General features: G+C 38.8%; 1 protein-coding gene across 4 annotated transcripts in view; it reads right to left on the bottom strand.

The window, feature by feature from the left end:
* Positions 1–324: 324 nt before the first annotated feature.
* Positions 325–18,348, bottom strand: part of PTTG1IP2 (PTTG1IP family member 2) — a 33,182-nt gene continuing 15,158 nt past the window's right edge. The window contains exons 3-7 of one of the 4 annotated variants that reach the window (XM_081536383.1): positions 15,108–15,201; positions 13,616–13,709; positions 8,193–8,254; positions 3,443–5,864; positions 325–1,759 (exon numbers count right to left, since the gene is read on the bottom strand). In XM_081536383.1, the coding sequence (XP_081392509.1) occupies positions 5,851–5,864; positions 8,193–8,254; positions 13,616–13,709; positions 15,108–15,201 (264 nt within the window). In that variant the 3' untranslated portion in view covers positions 325–1,759; positions 3,443–5,850. Of the gene's footprint in view, positions 1,784–3,442; positions 5,865–8,192; positions 8,255–13,615; positions 13,710–15,107; positions 15,202–18,348 lie in introns of all 4 variants that reach the window. The other 3 variants (XM_081536380.1, XM_081536382.1, XM_081536379.1) reach the window with 3 other exon arrangements.

The raw sequence follows: 18,348 nt of genomic DNA, 5'->3' as shown, positions 1-18,348 counted from the left end.
GTATTATGAATGTATAATTACCATTTAAATGGGGAGAGAAAGCTGGTGAGTGAAATGAGAAAACGGTATTTTCTTATAGCCAACCAGAAGTTTGCATTTCGGGCAATGATCATCTAATCTACAGAGTCAGGTTAACAAAGCTACTGTTGTCTGCCACTTATCCTCAGCCTTTTAACTATCTGCTCTCCTCTATCAGGAGAAACAGAAAGTTAAATCTACCTCCATGATTTTCAGTCACAAAAATTTGCTCGTGAGGCTCTGGCATGCTCGATAGGTAATTTAACAGCATATGTTTACCAAAAAAACAGGAGACATAAAGGCATCTCTTTTTATTCTCCCTTTTTATTATTTGAGGACCCAATTTATAAGAATAAGTGAAAGTTTGGAGTAAATTTCTATTGATTATACAGTCACGATGATTAGGGTCATCTCATCTCACCTACAATCCAACGAAGACTTTCTTTAATAACATTCCTGTTTGTGGATTTGTCCAGGAAGCAACTTGAATGTGGAAAATACCGCCTTATTCCAAAAAGGCATTGAACATCCTTTTCAAAGGAGTTTAAAATTTGTCATGTAGATTTCAAAACTCTGGAAAAGTATCAAAGGTGTTTTTATTGGACAGTTGAATAATAAAGTACAGAAGGTAAAAGATTTGTCAAGAATCACACAAATTAAGTGGAAAGACACCTGTCACATGTATATTTCAGAAGTCTAATCTATTACTTTTGCATTACTGCTACACTTCTTATGAGATTAGCTACTTTTTAAGATGTGTTTGCCAAAACCTGTCTGAATTTATCAGAGTGGCATATATTGACTGGATTAATTTTTGCTTCCATCTCAGAAAACTCAGTATTTAGAAGTAACAATATAAAAATGGAAGATATCATGAAATGAAAGCCCGTGTATACAATATTAACCATGTAACAAAATTGATGGGATTATTAGTTACATAATGGCTACCCTATTTGGGCTTTCCTTTTGTGTCTTGATTATTTTATTTGGAATCTTTGGAAATATTTGTTACAAGTCAATGTAGTGAGATAGGCAAACACCAGTTAGCTATTCAATGGTCTTTTTCATCATCTAAACCAGAAATCCATGAACTATGGCTGGCAAACCAAATCTGGCCCTCTTGTGTTTTTGCAAATAAAATGTTATTGGAACACAATTACATAAATTCAATTATGTATTGTCTATAGCTGATTTAGCAGAATGATAGTGCAGTTGAGTAGACCAGAAAACACCAAAAGCCTAAAGTATTTGCTATCTGGCCCTTTATGGAAAAAGTTTGTTAATTCCTAAACTGTTCCATCTCTCAGTGTTCTAGAAGACATTTTAATTTCTGGTAACAAACCTACTTCTCCACTCTCTGTCCCATTAGATCTGCTTTTATTTCTACTTCTTCAAGACAACCATTTTTCAATTGCCTTCTTTTCCTAGTAAATCTACCATCTTCTGCTTACATATTTTTCCCTTCTCGGTATCACAATTAATTCTATTCCAAAATTTATTTAAATATAGTCACATGTGGCCCAATCTCTGCATAAGGTCAATCAAAATAATAATAATGGAAAGATACAATTGAAAGAAATGTTAATATTCCTTTGGGTTGTAAAGAAAATGTAAAAGTTGAAATGGAGGAGTGTGCTTTTAAAGAGTAATAGATCTCTTGAGAGTCCCTTGGACAGCAAGGAGAACAAACCAGTCAATCCTAAAGGAAATCAACCCTGAATATTCATTGGAAGGACTGATGCTGAAGCTCCAATACTTTGGCCACCTGATGTGAAAAGCTGACTCGTTGAAAAAGATCCTGATACTGGGAAAGGTTGAAGGCAAAAGGAAAAGGGGGCCACAGAGGATGAGATGGTTAGAGAGCATCACTGGCTCAATGGACATGAATTTGAGCAAACTCCAGAAGATAGTGGAGGACAGAGGAGCCTGGCATGCTGCAGTCCACGGGGTCGCAAAGAGTCGGACATGACTTAGTGACTGAACAACAACAAGAACATTTCAAATCCTATCTTCCCAGCATTGCTAATCTCAATATTCCCCCAAATCAATGACAGCTGCTGTGATAGATGCCTGGACCTCCCTTTCCAGAACAGGATACTCATTCCTCCAGCAGCCAGGCTCTCCCTCAGTCAAAGGGAGCTGCCCCACTCAAAGTTAAGTCTCCTTTTGAAGAGCATTCCACATTTAATGTAAGTTGGTTGATACAGAGGTTTGGGCCCCTTTGTCTCAATTAGAGAGGCCTGTCAGGTTCCAGAACTCTCTGTAAAATTGACTGAGGTCTCTATTGTGATTCTATGACTATTTTCCCCCTGCCCAAGTCTGCTTCTCTCTCTCCTGCACGTGAGTTATTCCTAAGAGCATTCTACAATAAATTCTTATAGGAAAAACTCTGCCTTGGAGCCTATATTCCAATTTAAGATAGCTCCCTCTTCTAATACTCTTTCTCTCATTCTATTCTCATTACTCAAAGGCTTCCCTGAATCTCAGTCTTTCTAGTTCTTTATTCCTCTCTGCTCAAAAGTCCTGTTTGCTCACAATCCTGGGTCAATTCTTTTCCTCTCAATAGAATTCATTAACTTTTCTTCAAATTTACTGATTAGATATGAACAAGAATTGAAAAGTAGTTCTATAATTTGTGCTAGTATATTTTTGTCTTATTTTCAGATTTCAAAATATTGCCTTATAAGAAGACACTTTGGGGCTGGAATACCATGTCTATTTTTAAAATGTTTCAACTGTTTTATTTTTAACATAATATCTAATCAAAAAGCATTAAAAATTGTAACTTTTACATTATGCATTTGAAAGTGTTTCTATGATGATTATATGGTCAAATGCATAGTAGAAGCTTTCCTGTAACATTTTCCCTCTGCAATAGCATTTTATTCAAAACAAACTGCTCTGCTACAAAAGTTGGACAGCAAGGCAGCATAAGAAGACCTAAATTTAAAAGATATACTAATATCATCAAATTTTTCCTTGGTAAGTCTGCTCTGAAAGGAAGAAATGAAGGTTGGAGGAAAAAGAAAAGAGAGCAAGAAGAAAAAGAGAAGAGAAAAAGAGGAAGAAAGACAGGACAGGAAAGGACAACCAAGCTGAAACAAATCAAGAAGAAATTACTGTAAAATCACGAGTTACTTTACGTGCAGAACCTCTGAAGTTCTAGAAAGATTGTCTTTTCCAGATACCAAATATTTCAGTTCAGTTCAGTTCAGTCGCTCAGTTGTGTCCGACTCTTTGCGACCCCATGAACCGCAGCACGCCAGGCTTCCCTGACCATCACCAACTGCCAGAGTCTACCCAAACCCATGTCCATTGAGTTGGTGATGCCATCCAACCATCTCATCCTCTGTCATCCCCTTCTCCTCCTGCCCTAAATCTTTCCCAGAATCAGGGTCTTTTCAAATGAGTCAGCTCTTCGCACCAGGTGGCCAAAGTTTTGGAGTTTCAGCTTCAGCATCAGTCCTTACAATGAACATCCAGGACTGATCTCCTTTAGGATGGACTAGGTGGATCTCCTTGCAGTCCAAGGGACTCTCAAGAGTCTTCTCCAACACCACAGTTCAAAAGCATCAATTCTTTGGCGCTCAGCTTTCTTTATAGTCCAACTCTCACATCCATACATGACTACTGGAAAAACCATAGCCTTGACTAGATGGACCTTTGTTGACAAAGTAATGTCTCTGCTTTTTAATATGCTGTCTAGGTTGGTCATAACTTTCCTTCCAAGGAAATGTTTAACTTTTTGAAATTTCCAGGAGTGGTGCAAGTTAGAATAAACAACTCATCTTTATTATGCTTAAACTTAAAATTAAGAAAAAAATGGAAACAAAAAGAGTTATGTGAGGTGGAAAGAAGTTTAATGCCATCTCCAGATATTAAAATAATTTACGTATCCTCCATAATTAATTAAGGTGTTAGGAAATGAATAGCCAGACAAACCAATGGCAGTCAATAGATACACAAAAATATACTCAAATATGTATGGAAATTTAATTTATGAAAAAGATTCCATTTCATCACTGATGTAAAGATGGACTTTTAAAATAAATTGTGTTGGATAGCCATTTGGAAAAAGACAAAACTGGAACTGAATCTCACATCATATATTACATCTAATTTCGGATCATAGAGCTAAATGTTAAAAAACGAAACCATTTCAGATTATTTTCACAGGATAAATTCCAAAAAGTGACATTATTGGGATTTAAGAAGTAAAAAAGATAAGGTTCTTGATTCATATTAGCAAACTGATTTTTAGAATTCTTCTACTAATTTATATCCCCAAATGTAGTATATGTCAGTTCCATTCTTATTCAAGTCTGGACAAGAACTGTGTCCTATTTTTAAAAACATTTAATAAAATATGTGTGTGGTAGAGCTTAAGCTTTAGGAGCCCTCAGTTGCCCTAGGCCTTTCATGACCCTGGGAATATGTGTAATCAGAGTCAAACAGTTTTGTAAAATTAAGAAAAGGATGATATAAAAACAATTTTTAGGAAGGTCTCAACATTCCATGAGTTTCAGACCCCACAACACCAAGATCAACTCCTGACCATTTTATTAAACTATATGCAATTAATTGCTCCTTTAATATGTCACAAATGGACAAATCTATAAATTTCAAATGATTCAACTAATACACATAATTTTGGTGTTTCATAAAGGGAAAAATCTCCAATAACTAATAACAGAATTACCAAGTCAAAGAGTAACTCAAAAAAAGCTTTGATAGATATTGTCAGATTTCCTTTTTTAAAGTTTGTAGAGATACCCAGTCCCTGCAACAGCAAACAAACACACGTGTCCCTCACGACGGTGGATATTAACCAGCACGGCTGCACGTCCTCACTCGTGCACGAGACTCCTGGTTTATACCTGTTCTCCCAGCATACTTGTTAATAATACCCACTTTTACTTTCAAAATGGTTTGGATAACAGATGGTCATCCAGGTGTCATTGGTCTTTTAAACTCTAATTTTTCTCCTGGAGGTCATTCTGGCTTCTAGGGGGGCTTCTGGGAGTTACCCGCATTCTCTTTTCCCTCCGTCCTTCTTCACCTGCACTGAGAACTTCAGAGTCATAGAAATATGGAGCATGCCTCTAGTTAGGGACTCCCTTTCTCTGCACGTGATGCTGGATGTAGGAGGTAGCAATAGAAATATGCCTGTGTGTTTATCCTGTTGAAAGTCAAGCACCTGTGTGTGCACACAATGTATATGCACACACACTACACAAAGCCAAATTAGTAACTGTTTAAATCCAAGTGAAAGTCCACAGCTGTTCACCATCCAACATGCCAGAGATATTGGCAAGAGGGTCCTAGCACTGGAGCAGGAGTTGAGCAGGGTGACCTTTATTTGCCTCCAAGGGCTGAGATTCTGTGACTCTCCTAGAAACAATGAACATTTATTAAGGGCTTACTGAGCATGAGGGAAATTCTAAAATCTCATTTTGTCTTCAGACAAAATGACTGATTTAGTCACTATTACTAGAGAGTATTAATGAATAAGGAAACTAAGACACAGACAGGTCAAGTTGGTGGTCTAGTATGACATACTTAGTAAATGAACCCCAGATTTCAACTAAGGCAGCCTGACTTAGGAGCTGTTATAGCTCCATTTTCTGTTTCATGTTTCAGGCACTGAAAATCACTTTACATTTCACAGATTTTATTTTCACTTACTTTCTTAACCACTCTGATAACATTTCTGAAAAGCTGCATTATAGAAGGGAGGGAAGTCATGCAGAAAATTCATGCAATATAATCCAAAAGCTTACCATTGAAGAAACTTCCTTCTTCTCTATCTGGGCAACCCAGCTTTTCAGTTATCTATTCATTATATACTGTGAGAAAGAGACAATCAATTTACCTTTTCAAAGTCTTCCTAAGAAAAGTCAATGATGACTTACCTAATTTTCAAAATAATGCTAAACATAAAATATTTATGAATATCATATGATTTCATATCATAGAAATTTTTATATTGTTGTTGTTGTTTAGTCACAATGTTGTGTCTGACTCTTTGCGAAACCACAGACTGTAGCTCACCAGGCTCCTCTGTCCATGGAATTCTCCAGGCAAGATTATTGGAGTGGGTTGCCATTTCCTCCTCCAGGGGGTCTTCCCAACCCAGGGATCAAACCTACGTCTCCTGCATTGCAGGCGGATTATTTACTGCTGAGCCACCCAACTGCTATTTTAATATTTAAGGCTGAAATGACATAAGGTATTATTAAATTGGGTGTGAGTCAAACAAAGAGAAAAAGGCCAAATATTTGGTGGTGACCACAAGACGACTTGTCTCTGATGACAGAAAGCCTGTGGATGCTCAATGAATTCCTTTTGAAGAATCTTGTTTCCTTTACTCAACCTTTTAGTATAGGCAGTCCCTTAAGCCTGAGATGTTTCTTCTGGGTAAAAGTAAAGCTGCTTTGTGAATGTGATTACATTATATTCCTACAATGAATCTCGTGTAACTAACTGTTCTCAATCCGTGAATAGATAACTGCTTCTACCTAAAATGAATAAATATCCAAACTTGTGCTCTTTTTTAAAAAAATACCAACCTTTTATTTTGTATTGGAGTATTGCCAATTAACAATGTGATAGTTTTAGGTGCACAGCAAAGCAACTCAGCCATATACATACAACCCTGTGCTCTTTTCAAAGCATTTCTCCTGGCCCAGTTTGCTATGGAATTGAATACTGACAGACACAAGTTGAAATGCCACATCGTTCTCTGCAGTCCTCTGGTTTGATTTCAATCCTAGGAAGCAGCAGTAACGCTGCACTTAAGCTTCTCTCCTTAAACAGCTTTTTTTTTTAAATTTATTTTTAACTAGAGGATAATTGCTTTACAATATTGTGTTGGTTTCTGCCATATATCAAGATGAATCGGCCATAGGTATACATATATTCCCTCCCTCTTAAACTTCCCTCCCGCTTCCCACCCCATCCCAACCCTCTAGGTTGTCACAGAGCACCGGCTTTGAGCTCCCTGCATCATACAGTACATTCCCACTGGCTATCTGTTTTACATATGGTAATGTATATGTTTTAATGCCACTCTCTCAAATAGCTTCTCCAAATAGTTCATGATTCTGTTACCATCAAAACAATTTCTATGTAACAAGGGCTAGGGGTTAGCAATGGAGTCTATACATGCTTGACAGTTGATCCTTAACCATACAAATTTTACCCTGCTTCTCATTCAGATATAGTATCATGTCCCAGAAACCCAAAGCAGCACAATAACCTGGATATCCCCTGACATTATTTTTAATGGAAATTATAAAGGACCTTGCAGTACCCTTTCATCATCCAGGTGAACAAGAGTACTATGGTTCTGACTTTAGTTGGGCTTCCAGGATCTAGGGGCTTCCCTGATAGCTCAGTTGGTAAAGAATCCGCCTGCAATGCGCGAGACCCTGGTTCGATTCCTGGGACGTGAACATCCCCTGGAGAAGGGATAGGTTACCCACTACAGTATTCTTGCTTCCCTTGTGGCTCACCTGGTGAATCTGCCTACAGTGCAGGAGACCTGGGTTCAATTCCTGGGTTGGGAAGATCCCCTGGAAAAGGGAAAGGCTACCCCCAGTATTCTGGCCTGGAGAATTCCATGGACAGTTGATGGGGTCGCAAAGACTCGGACATGACTGAGCGACTTTCACTTTCACTTTCCAGGGTCCAGGCATGGGTGCAAACATGTGAGAACCTACCCAGAGCTGTCCATGTTTAGTTGAAGGAAGCTAAGATTTGAGTTCTGAGTAAGGAGGAACCTTGTAAGTTGGGGAAGGTTTAAAGAATCAAGCTGAAAAAAGTAGAGAGAGGGTCAGTTGACTAAGTAAGGCAAACTGATTTGGGAAAAGTCTTCAAGGATTTCTTAAAGCAAAGTTAATTTTTTGTTGAATTCTTTTTCTGGAGTGGGAGTAGGGTGAACTGGGAAAGCTATTAATATCCAACTCTGACTGGAAATTTTAGTCTTCTCTATCAATATTATGGTTTTTACCCATCTTACATTAGCTATTGAGGTTACAAGAATATGTTTTAGAAATGAGAACAGTATTTAGTACTTATACTTTTTGATGCCTGGAATAAGTAAGGGGAAGAATTTCAATTGTGAGTTATTGAAAGAGTATGGGGCATCTCATCAAATAAATTAAAATACTTGCCAGAATCACCCCCATGAGGAATGTAAATTGTGTGTGGTCTTCCACCAATATAGACTTGAGTTCTGTTCAAAAGAATGGTAAATTTAGAATTAGTGAGGCTTATTTTGAAAATAAATTTATCATTGGAGTTATTTCATTTCATTAGACTACATTTATGTAATGTTCTATTACCATTGCTTTATTACATATTAAGTTCTCCTTATATTTATCCATCAGGAGACTTAGAGTGTTTGATTAAGAATATGGCAATAAAATTAAAATAAATGAAATGTCATTTAAAATTTCAATAAGTTAGCAATAGAATTAACAACTGCTTATTTACTTCTCCCCATCTTCTCTCAGTAGGATGTAAACTCCATGAAGGAAAGGATTTATCCTTTCTTGCTATAATTATGTCCCTAGTAACAACCACATTACATAAGACATAATAAATATTCAGTAAATACTTACTGAAATAGATGCGAGTCAAGGAGGCATTGAGTACATGAACAGTTAAACATTTATGTTATCTGACATTTGGAACTTTAAAAAGTGCTTTAACTTAGAATCATATCTGCTAGATAACAAGACCATTAGATCAGATGTAGTGATCAATCCCCTTTATTCATTCATTGTTTAATTGAAATATGGATGTTTCTGGAACCCAAGAAGAATCTTTGTATTATGAAGCACAATAACTCCTTAACACAAATTCCCCTAACAGAATGCAGTTTTCATGGAATTAATAAGATTTCCAAAATTAAAAGACGCTTGGAAGAAAAGCTATGACAAACCTAGACAGTGTATTAAAAAGCAGAGATATCACTTTGCTGACAAAGGTCTGTGTAGTTAAAGCTGTTGTTTTTCCAGTAGTCATGTACAGATGTGAACTTTGGACCATAAAGAAGACTGAGGACCAAAGAATGATGCTTTAGAAGTGTAGTGCTGGAAAAGACTCTTGAGAGTCCCTTGGACAGAAAGGAAATCAAACCAGTCAATCCCAAAGGAAATCAACCCTGAATATTCATTGGAAGAATTGATGCTAAAACAGAAACTCCAATACTTTGGCCACCTGCTGCAAAGAGCCAACTCATTGGTAAAGACCTTGAAGCTGGGAAAGATTGAAGACAAGAGGAGAAGGGGGCGACAGAGAATGAGATGGTTGGATGGCATCACCGACTCAATAGACCTGAGTTTGAGCAAACTCCAGGAGATGGTGAAGGACAGGAAAGCCTGGTGTGCTACAGTCCATGGGCTCACAAAGAGTCAGACACGACTTAGCGACTGTACAACAACAGATCTCTAAATGAAAACAAAAAAAGAAGTGATAGATAGCAGGTGAATAGCAGAGCAAAATCAGAATGAGGGCAGCTGTTGGCCCATATTTGCAGAGGTTTCAGAGCTTTCCTTTCAAACTGCAGAAGCTTCAGTGATGGATATTTTCTTGGGCCCCTATTCTCTTGTGGGAATAACTAGCCACTTTACTGATAAGCAGCTATGCAAAAAAGTGATGACACTTATAAAAGACAAGGGCCCTAGGGGAAAATATAGGTATTTTTTTAAAAAGCAACATGTTTGTTACAGCTTCTTGCCACACATGTAATGTACAATTTTTGTTCTTCCTTCTGGGTATATTTTTGTTCTGAGATGTAAAGAATAAGGAATTATCTTCTATCTACTGTTTCTTTTATCCTTATATGTTAATAAGAGGAGGATATAAAGTCTCATTGCCAGAAAAGTCCTGGACAAACTAGTAGTCTTAAGTAAGCAAACAGAACATTTGGCCAACACTTATTTTTTCATACAGGCACATTTAATTTCAGATGGGTCTATTAATGTGCCTCTGCCTTGTCTATGGATCTTTCTATCTTGTCTATGGGTTCTTCTTGAAAAAGGCACACAAATTGAAGAAAGAAAATAATATTGTGTTGGCTTGAAGGAGAATGGAGAAAAGCTTCTCAAAGTGTATGGACTATGAAAATATTTTCCATACCTTTTGTGAACTCCTTTTGAAAAAGTTACTTGAAAATACACTCCAGCAAAAGGAAAAAAGAATGAATCCTAAAAAAAGGAAGATAAGGGATCCAAAAAGTTCTTCTAACTCAGTAGAGCAGTGAAAAGAAACTAATTTTTTTACATTATAACAGGAAGTCAGAGGACTTTTAAAAGAATATTTACAAGAAGAAAATGAATATATTTTACCAAATACTAGATGAATAATCACAGTGTTAGGAACAAACATACATGTGTCCTGTGTCCTTTTTGTCAAGAAATAATGAAGGTAGCTAAGACTCTAAAAATCCAAAAGCTCTATAAGAAAGTTACAATGTAAACATGAAAGAAGCTGAAATGTGTCATGATTTTGAGAAATGGAGAGTAAAGAAAGAGACTATTCGGTCATAACACTAGGTAATTCTTTGTTAAGCAATACAGACTTGTGACATAGAATTACCTTTCCTATTTATACTTCAGTTTTTTCCTAAACATTATTTACACAATCATAACATGCTTTATTCTTTTTAATAGTTAAAAAATTTTAGATTCAAATTATAGAGTAAGTATTTCAAGATATAAATAAAGTTACAGAACAGAATGCAAATATTATACACTGAAAAAAGTCAAATGAGTGAGAAAGCTTACTGAATTTAGGAGCTAGAGAGAAAAGAAGACAGATGGAAGGACACAGGTTTCCAGATTTTCTTATGTTAATTAATAGGAAAAGTATTGATAGGTAGAGAAACAGAGGGCTAAATAGATTACTCAAAGTAAAAAAGATAGCCAACAGAAGAAATATTAGGCATCATAGCTAGTAGTGAAGAGGATAGTTACAATTCTAAAATAGCAAAATAAAGATAGAAAAGCTCTATACAGTCAGCAAAAACAAGACCGGGAGCTGACTGTGGCTCAGATCATGAATTCCTTACTGCCAAATTCAGACTTAAATTGAAGAAAGTGGGGAAAACCGCTAGACCATGCAGGTATGACCTAAATCAAATCCCTTATGACTATACAGTGGAACTGAGAAATAGATTTAAGGGACTAGATCTGATAGACAGTGCCTGATGCACTATGGACTGAGGTTTGTGACATTGTACAGGAGACAGGAATCAAGCCCATCCCCAAGAAAAAGAAATGCAAAAAAAGCAAAATGGCTGTCTGAGGAGGCCTTAAAATAGCTGTGAAAAGAATAGAAGTGAAAACCAAAGGAGAAAATGAAAGATATACCCATTTGAATGCAGAGTTCCAAAGAACAGCAAGGAGAGATAAGAAAGCCTTCCTCAGTGATCAATGCAAGGAAATAGAGGAAAACAATAGAATGGGAAAGACTAGAGATCTTTTCAAGCAAATTAGAGATACCAAGGGAACATTTCATGCAAAGATGGGCTCAATAAAGGGCAGAAATGGTAGGGACCTAACAGAAGCAAAAGATATTAAGAAGAGGTGGCAAGAATACACAGAACTGTACAAAAAAGATCTTCATGACCCAGATAATCACGATGGTGTGATCACTTACCTAGAGCCAGACATCCTGGAATGTGAAGTCAAGTGGGCCTTAGGAAGCATCACTATGAACAAAGCTAGTAGAGGTGATGGAATTCCAATTGAACTATTTCAAATCCTGAAAGATGATGCTGTGAAAGTGCTGCATTCAATATGTCAGCAAATTTGGAAAACTCAGCAGTGGCCACAGGACTGGAACAGGTCAGTTTTTATTCCAATCCCAAAGAAAGGCAATGCCAAAGACTGTTCAAACTATCACACAATTGCACTCATCTCACACGCTAGTAAAGTAATGCTCAAAATTTTCCAAGCTAGGCTTCAGCAATACGTGAACCGTGAACTTCCCGGTGTTCAAGCTGGTTTTAGAAAAGGCAGAGGAACAAGAGATCAAATTGCCAACATCCGCTGGATCATCGAAAAAGCAAGAGAGTTCCAGAAAAACATCTATTTCTGCTTTATTGACTATGCCAAAGCCTTTGACTGTGTGGATCACAATAAACTGTGGAAAATTCTTAAAGAGATGGGAATACCAGACCACCTGACCTGCCTCTTGAGAAACCTGTATGCAGGTCAGGAAGCAACAGTTAGAACTGGACATGGAACAAAAGACTGGTTCCAAATAGGAAAAGGGGTACGTCAAAGCTGTATATTGTCACCCTACTTATTTAACTTATATGCAGAGTACATCATGAGAAACACTGGGCTGGAAGAAACACAAGCTAGAATCAAGATTACCGGGAGAAATATCAATAACCTCAGGTATGCAGATGACACCACCCTTATGGCAGAAAGTGAAGAAGAACTAAAGAGCCTCTTGATGAAAGTGAAAGAGGAGAGTGAAATGTTGGCTTAAAGCTCAATATTCAGAAAACTATGATCATGGTATCTGGTCCCATCATTTCATGGCAAATAGATGGGGAAACAGTGGAAACAGTGGCTGACTTCATTGTTTTGGGCTCCAAAATCACTGCAGATGGTGACTGCAGCTATGAAATTAAAAGACGCTTGCTCCTTGGAAGGAAAGTTATGAGCAACCTAGACAGCATATTAAAAAGCAGAGACATTACTTTGCCAACAAAGGTCCATCTATTCAAGGCTGTGGTTTTTCCAGTGGTCATGTATGGATGTGAGAGTTGGACTATAAAGAAAGCTGAGCGCCAAAGAATTGATGCTTTTGAACTGTGGTGTTGGAGAAGACTCTTGAGAATCCCTTGGACTGCAGGAAGATCCAACCAGTCCATCCTAAAGGAGATCAGTCCTGGATGTTCATTGGAAGGACTGTTGTTGAAGCTGAAACTCCAATACTTTGGCCACTTAATGCAAAGAGCTGATTCATTTGAAAAGACCCTGATGCTGGGAAAGATTGAGGGCAGGAGGAAAAGGGGACAACAGAGGATGAGATGGTTGGATGGCATCACCGACTCAATGGACGTGGGTTTGGGTAGACTCCAGCAGTTGGTGATGGACAGGGAGGTCTGGTGTGCTGCGGTTCATGCGGTTGCAAAGACATGACTGAGTGACTGAACTGAACTGGAGTGTAACAGTGAATTAACAAAAAGAAATATGGATCATGCAAGATACATTTTTCAGTTTTCATGATGGGGAGCAGACAGATAATATCTAAAGTTAATAAATCATGAAAAAGAGAAAAAGCCATATTGTTCAAAGACTTGGAGGTAACCAAAAGAAGAACTACAAATAGAATCATACTAAAAGGATCACTTTTGGAGAGGAGGTGTCAGAGGTGGAGTGGGGAGTGGGAAAATTAAGCTTTTTATTTGATAATTTTCTGTACTTTTCAAAAAAGTGATGTGTCCTTATCATATGGATACATGAATTATTTTTATTACATGAAAAAGGTAAACCATTTCTTGATTACTAGCTTATTCTCTTCAGTGATATTATCCCAAAGTGCATTCTTACTAAGGATAAAATGAACATACCTGTGTATGTAATGTTGATAAATGCAGCATTGACAAATGAACGCTATAACCATGATTGCAAGTAGTAGAAGCATCAGGAATCCAAACATGTCAACTGAAATGAATGAAAAGAACTATATTTTAAGTCAACAGAAGGTTAATTTCTCATAGTTTCATCATTTCTACTACAATGCAGTCTGATTCTTAAATACAAATTCACAGGTCATTATTAAAAATTATACAGTAATGTACATTATATACTGCAATAAAACCATCTTTAATGCAATAATCAGTAACATTTGAAAATAATCTGGGTTGCTAAAAAATGTTCTTTATCTCTCTGATGGCTCAGACAGTAAAGAATCTGCCTGCAATGCAGGAGACCTGGGTTCGATCCTGGGGTTGGGAAGATTCCCTGGAGAAGAGAATGGCAACCCAATCTAGTATTCTTGCCTGGAGAATTCCATGGACAGAAGAGGCTGGAAAGCTACAGTCCATCATGTCACAAAGAGTCAGACACGACTGAATGACTAACACTACTTTCATCTCTAGATTGGTAAACTATTAGGCCACTAGCTTATTTTTTTTCCTTTATTTTATCTCTAAACTCATTCCCAGGCAATATCTCAACAGAAAAAAAAAAAAAAAAAGATCCTTCAGGCTACTGTTTTTGTACAAATACAAACAGTAGGTAGTGGGGGATGGTTAATTGTTTGAGTTTCAGGAGTTCCTTATCAAAAACACGACCAATGTTTGCTGGGAAATCAGATCCCCAGCACTTGGAAACTTTATCTCCTCTCAATGCTATTTAACTTATCAGCCTGGTGTGCCTGTAAAATGAAACCAGAGGGCAGAAGATGAAGTAGGAGACTAGGGGTTCACCATTCATACTAAATACACAAAGTGTCACTCACTCATATCAGCTCTTTGCAACAAACAATTATGAATTCAATTTACCTGATGGTATCTGAAGAAAACATGGGTTTGTGAGAAAAATTTGTAATCTTTCACTTTAATAAAAAAAATACAATATTACAGATATAATTTAAAGATTCTTTGATGATTGAGATGAGTTTAGTTCTAGGGAATCATTCTTTTGATTGGCAATTCTCAGTATTGAACACATTAGCTGAGAAAATATAAATTATAATAACACTACTGGGCTCAGTATGTCCTCATCCCCAGGATTAGCTTGTAAGAAACTCCTGGAGTTCCTAAAGCAACTTAAGAACACAAACCTCCTTTCACTGGGTTATAGTCATTGTATATAGGAGTATTTTAGAGATGAAATTTGAAGTATTTAACAATCGGTAAGGTAAGGCACCCACCAATCAGAATAAAGGTTGACCTAGTTTGAACCAACACTGGCTGGAAGCAGTCAGGAGAAACAGAAATGAACGGATTTGCTGTATTTTAATAAAGTAAATATAATAATTCTTCAACTGTAGCAAATCACTAGCGTTTGCAAGTCTATTATAAAAAGTACATAAAAATTCAAATAAAGACAGCTCACCTTGACAGTTTAACCAAAATGAACAACTGACAGGACACTCAGAATTCGGAAAACAAATTTTTTTGCAAGCCTTTTCTTCACTGCACCAAAAACACTGTGTTTGAAAAGAAAAAGAAAGTATAATAATTGCAATCTCAGTAAGTTTCTGGTACTATATTGATAACTATTCAATTTATAGCAGCCACCATCATCATCATATTATTATTATTTGTAGTTGATGCTGCTGGTGGTCTGCTCAGATCTGCTTTACCAGCCCCCACACACAAACCCAGCTGCAGTGTGTGGTGACAGACAGTGGCTCAAGCTGCCCTTTTTCTTGCATTGTCCTCATGGATAGGTACCAACTTGCCTATGAGGTTACTTCCACCTCCATCAGTAACCGACAGGTATGTTGTGTTGTTGCATGTGTGTGCTCAGTCGTATCCAATTCTTTGTGACCCCACGGACCATAGCCCGCCAGGCTCTTCTGTCCATGGGATTCTCCAGGCAAGAATACTGGAGTGGGTCGCCATGCTATCCTCCAGGGGATCTTCCCGACCCAGGGGTCAAACCTATGTCTTCTGCATCTCCTGCATTGGCAGGTGGATTCTACATCACTTGAGCCACTGTGCGTCCCCAACTGACAGGTATACGGGGTTCTGAACAATGGGTTTGCTTGCCTCTAGGCAGGCACCAATCCGCTATATAACCTTTTGCCCCAAGGCTGCCCAGGGTTCAGGCCAAGTGTAGGCTTTGGCCAAGATCACATCTTTGCTTGGCTCTTGTCCCTTAGTTTCTCTGAGTCCCTTACTCCGTCATATTAATAAATTTGCTGAACAGCAGTCACTCAAGGAATCACATGTACCTGAATTCTTTCTCAGGTTAGATTGTGTGAGTGTGCTCAGTCACGTCCGACTCCTTTCGACCCCATGAACTATAGCCCACCAGGCTCCTCTGTCCATGGGATTCTCCAGGCAAGAATACTGGAATGCCATCTCCTTCTCCAGGGCATCTTCCCAACCCAGAGATCAAACCTGAATCTCTTGTGTCTCTTGCATTGGCACATGGATTCTTTACCACTGAGCCACCTGGGAAGCCCTAGAGAACTAACACTAAGACATTATTCCACAGAGCATTAATAAGGATTTCAGTAGCTAGGTTGTTTTTTTGCCCCCTCTCTCTAATACTCTTTCCTATTCCCCTTGTCTGCAGCACTCACACTTTCCTCTGGGGATTCCTCTTCTATTATACAAGAGCCTGGAGGTGCTGTCAACCAGCCTTGCCTTGCCCCCTTCCCCCTTTTGCTCACTGGTGGTTGATGATCATTCGTACATAGGAAAGCTGAGTTCTAAGTCCCTTGTTGAAGTAAGTAAAAGCAAGGTATAAAGGTGGCAACCACTGGTGGGAGATAAGACTAGAATCTAGGAGAGTGAAAAAAAAAAGATAAGGACAGCAGAGTGGTAAAAATGGCTTGTCACTTACATAAGGCTTACCACATGACAGGCACTATTCTGAGCCCCTTATCTGTATTAACTCATTTCACACTCATGACAACCCTATAAGCTATGGGCTGTTATGTCTACTTTATAGAGGAGCAGAAGGAGGCACAGAGCAGTCCAGTAACTTAAGGCACACGTCTAGTAAACAGGGAAGCTTAGGTTCTAATGTAACCAATTTGGTTCTATGCTGGTAACCAATCCTGTGAGACTGCTCCCAGACCCCTCCCAATCACCTCCTGCTGTATATCCTGAGACCAGCAGGATATATCAGTACATTCCAATGTAAAAAGCCACTCCTTAGATGGCAACCCACTCCAGTATTCTTGCCTGGGAAATCCCATGGACAGAGGAGCCTGGAGGGCTACAGTCCACGGCCTCGCAAAGAATAGGATACCACTGAACAGCTAACACTTTTCAGACACTTCCTGAGAACAAGAGATACATCACAGGTCAGCTTTCGTTTCCTGTTAACCAAGATCAAACGTCAGGTGAAGGTAAGTTTCAGATTGAAATCATTTAGGCTAAATGGGTCCTGTCCTCTTGGACTTTTGCTTCAAGACTGGAACTTCAAAGTCAAGGTCTAGAATCAAAGATTACACCCTAGAGACTTCAGCCCTTGGTTATTAGATCTTGAAGTTTCTAAGAATCCAGTTCATGCCATCTAGCAGGGTTGCTGTTTGTTTCTGGCTGTGCTGGGTCTTCACTGTGGTGCACAGGTGTCTCATTGCAGTGGCTCCTCTTATGGTACACGGGTTCCAGGGCACAGGCTTAGCAGTTGTAGCACAGGGGCTTATTTCCTCTGCGGCAGGCAGGATCTTCCTGGACCAGGGCTCGAACCCATGTCTCCTGCATTGTCAGGCAGATTCTTAAACACTAGACCACCAGGGAAGCTCTAAAAGGGTTTTATGGGAGATGAATTGCCAGGAAAAACCTGAACCTGTCAGAGAGGAGCTTGTGGTCACTCAGCACCAGACTGGTGCCCTGGCCCCGGACACCAGGTTCACAGCACGTGAGCTTCTAAGGCAGCGCAGTCCCCAGAAAAGACTTTCTCCCCTGCCCCTCTCTTTGATAGGAGCTTAGGGAACGGTGCAAGAAGGAGCTGCTTTGCAGGTTGAACCAAGGGGTTGGGGGTGAGGGGGTGGGCGGCAGCCAGACTGGGTGATCAATAGCTTACTGCCTGGTCAGGGAAATTCCACAGAATATCTGCACATTTCCCTGAGATATTCCAAAGTTATAGCTGCGGGGCAATAACTGACAATGACTCTGGGTAAGTCCAATTTTACTTGAGGGCTAGATGCATTATTTTGCCAGAAGCATTTTTTAAAATGTAGGGATGAGGAAGACAGAGTATGTGCTTCCTAAAGGTCAAAGGATGAAGCACAGGAGCCTAAGGTAGTTTCTTTGTTTCTTCTCTGTCTGCCTAGATTTCTTCACCACCCTTCTTCCTCTGGTAACCACACCCTCTTTCCTTTTTGGACCTCTTCCCCAACTTTCTGGGGTTCTACAGCAATCAGTCAGCTATGCTCCACCACTTTCTTCCTACTGGAATCACCTGATGCAGGTAATGGCACTCAGAGCAGCCCATTCCTCTGGCCCAGTAACTAGTACTGAACTGGACATGAGAGACAAGTAGGGTCAATCAGAATCTTCTGGGAAATTGTATAGACATTGGGAGAGGTCTGCTAAGAGCCTGCCTCTTCCCCAGCTCTATGGAATGTTCATTCACCACAGAACACAATGAGGTCAGTGGCTCAGCGGTAAAG

Source organism: Giraffa tippelskirchi, chromosome 10, assembly GCF_054371585.1.
Source record: "Giraffa tippelskirchi isolate mGirTip1 chromosome 10, T2T-mGirTip1v1.2.pri, whole genome shotgun sequence".
Classification (NCBI taxonomy): Eukaryota; Metazoa; Chordata; class Mammalia; order Artiodactyla; family Giraffidae; genus Giraffa; species Giraffa tippelskirchi.
The sequence above is the reverse complement of the archived record's forward strand: the minus strand, read 5'-3'. Positions and strand labels throughout refer to the sequence as shown.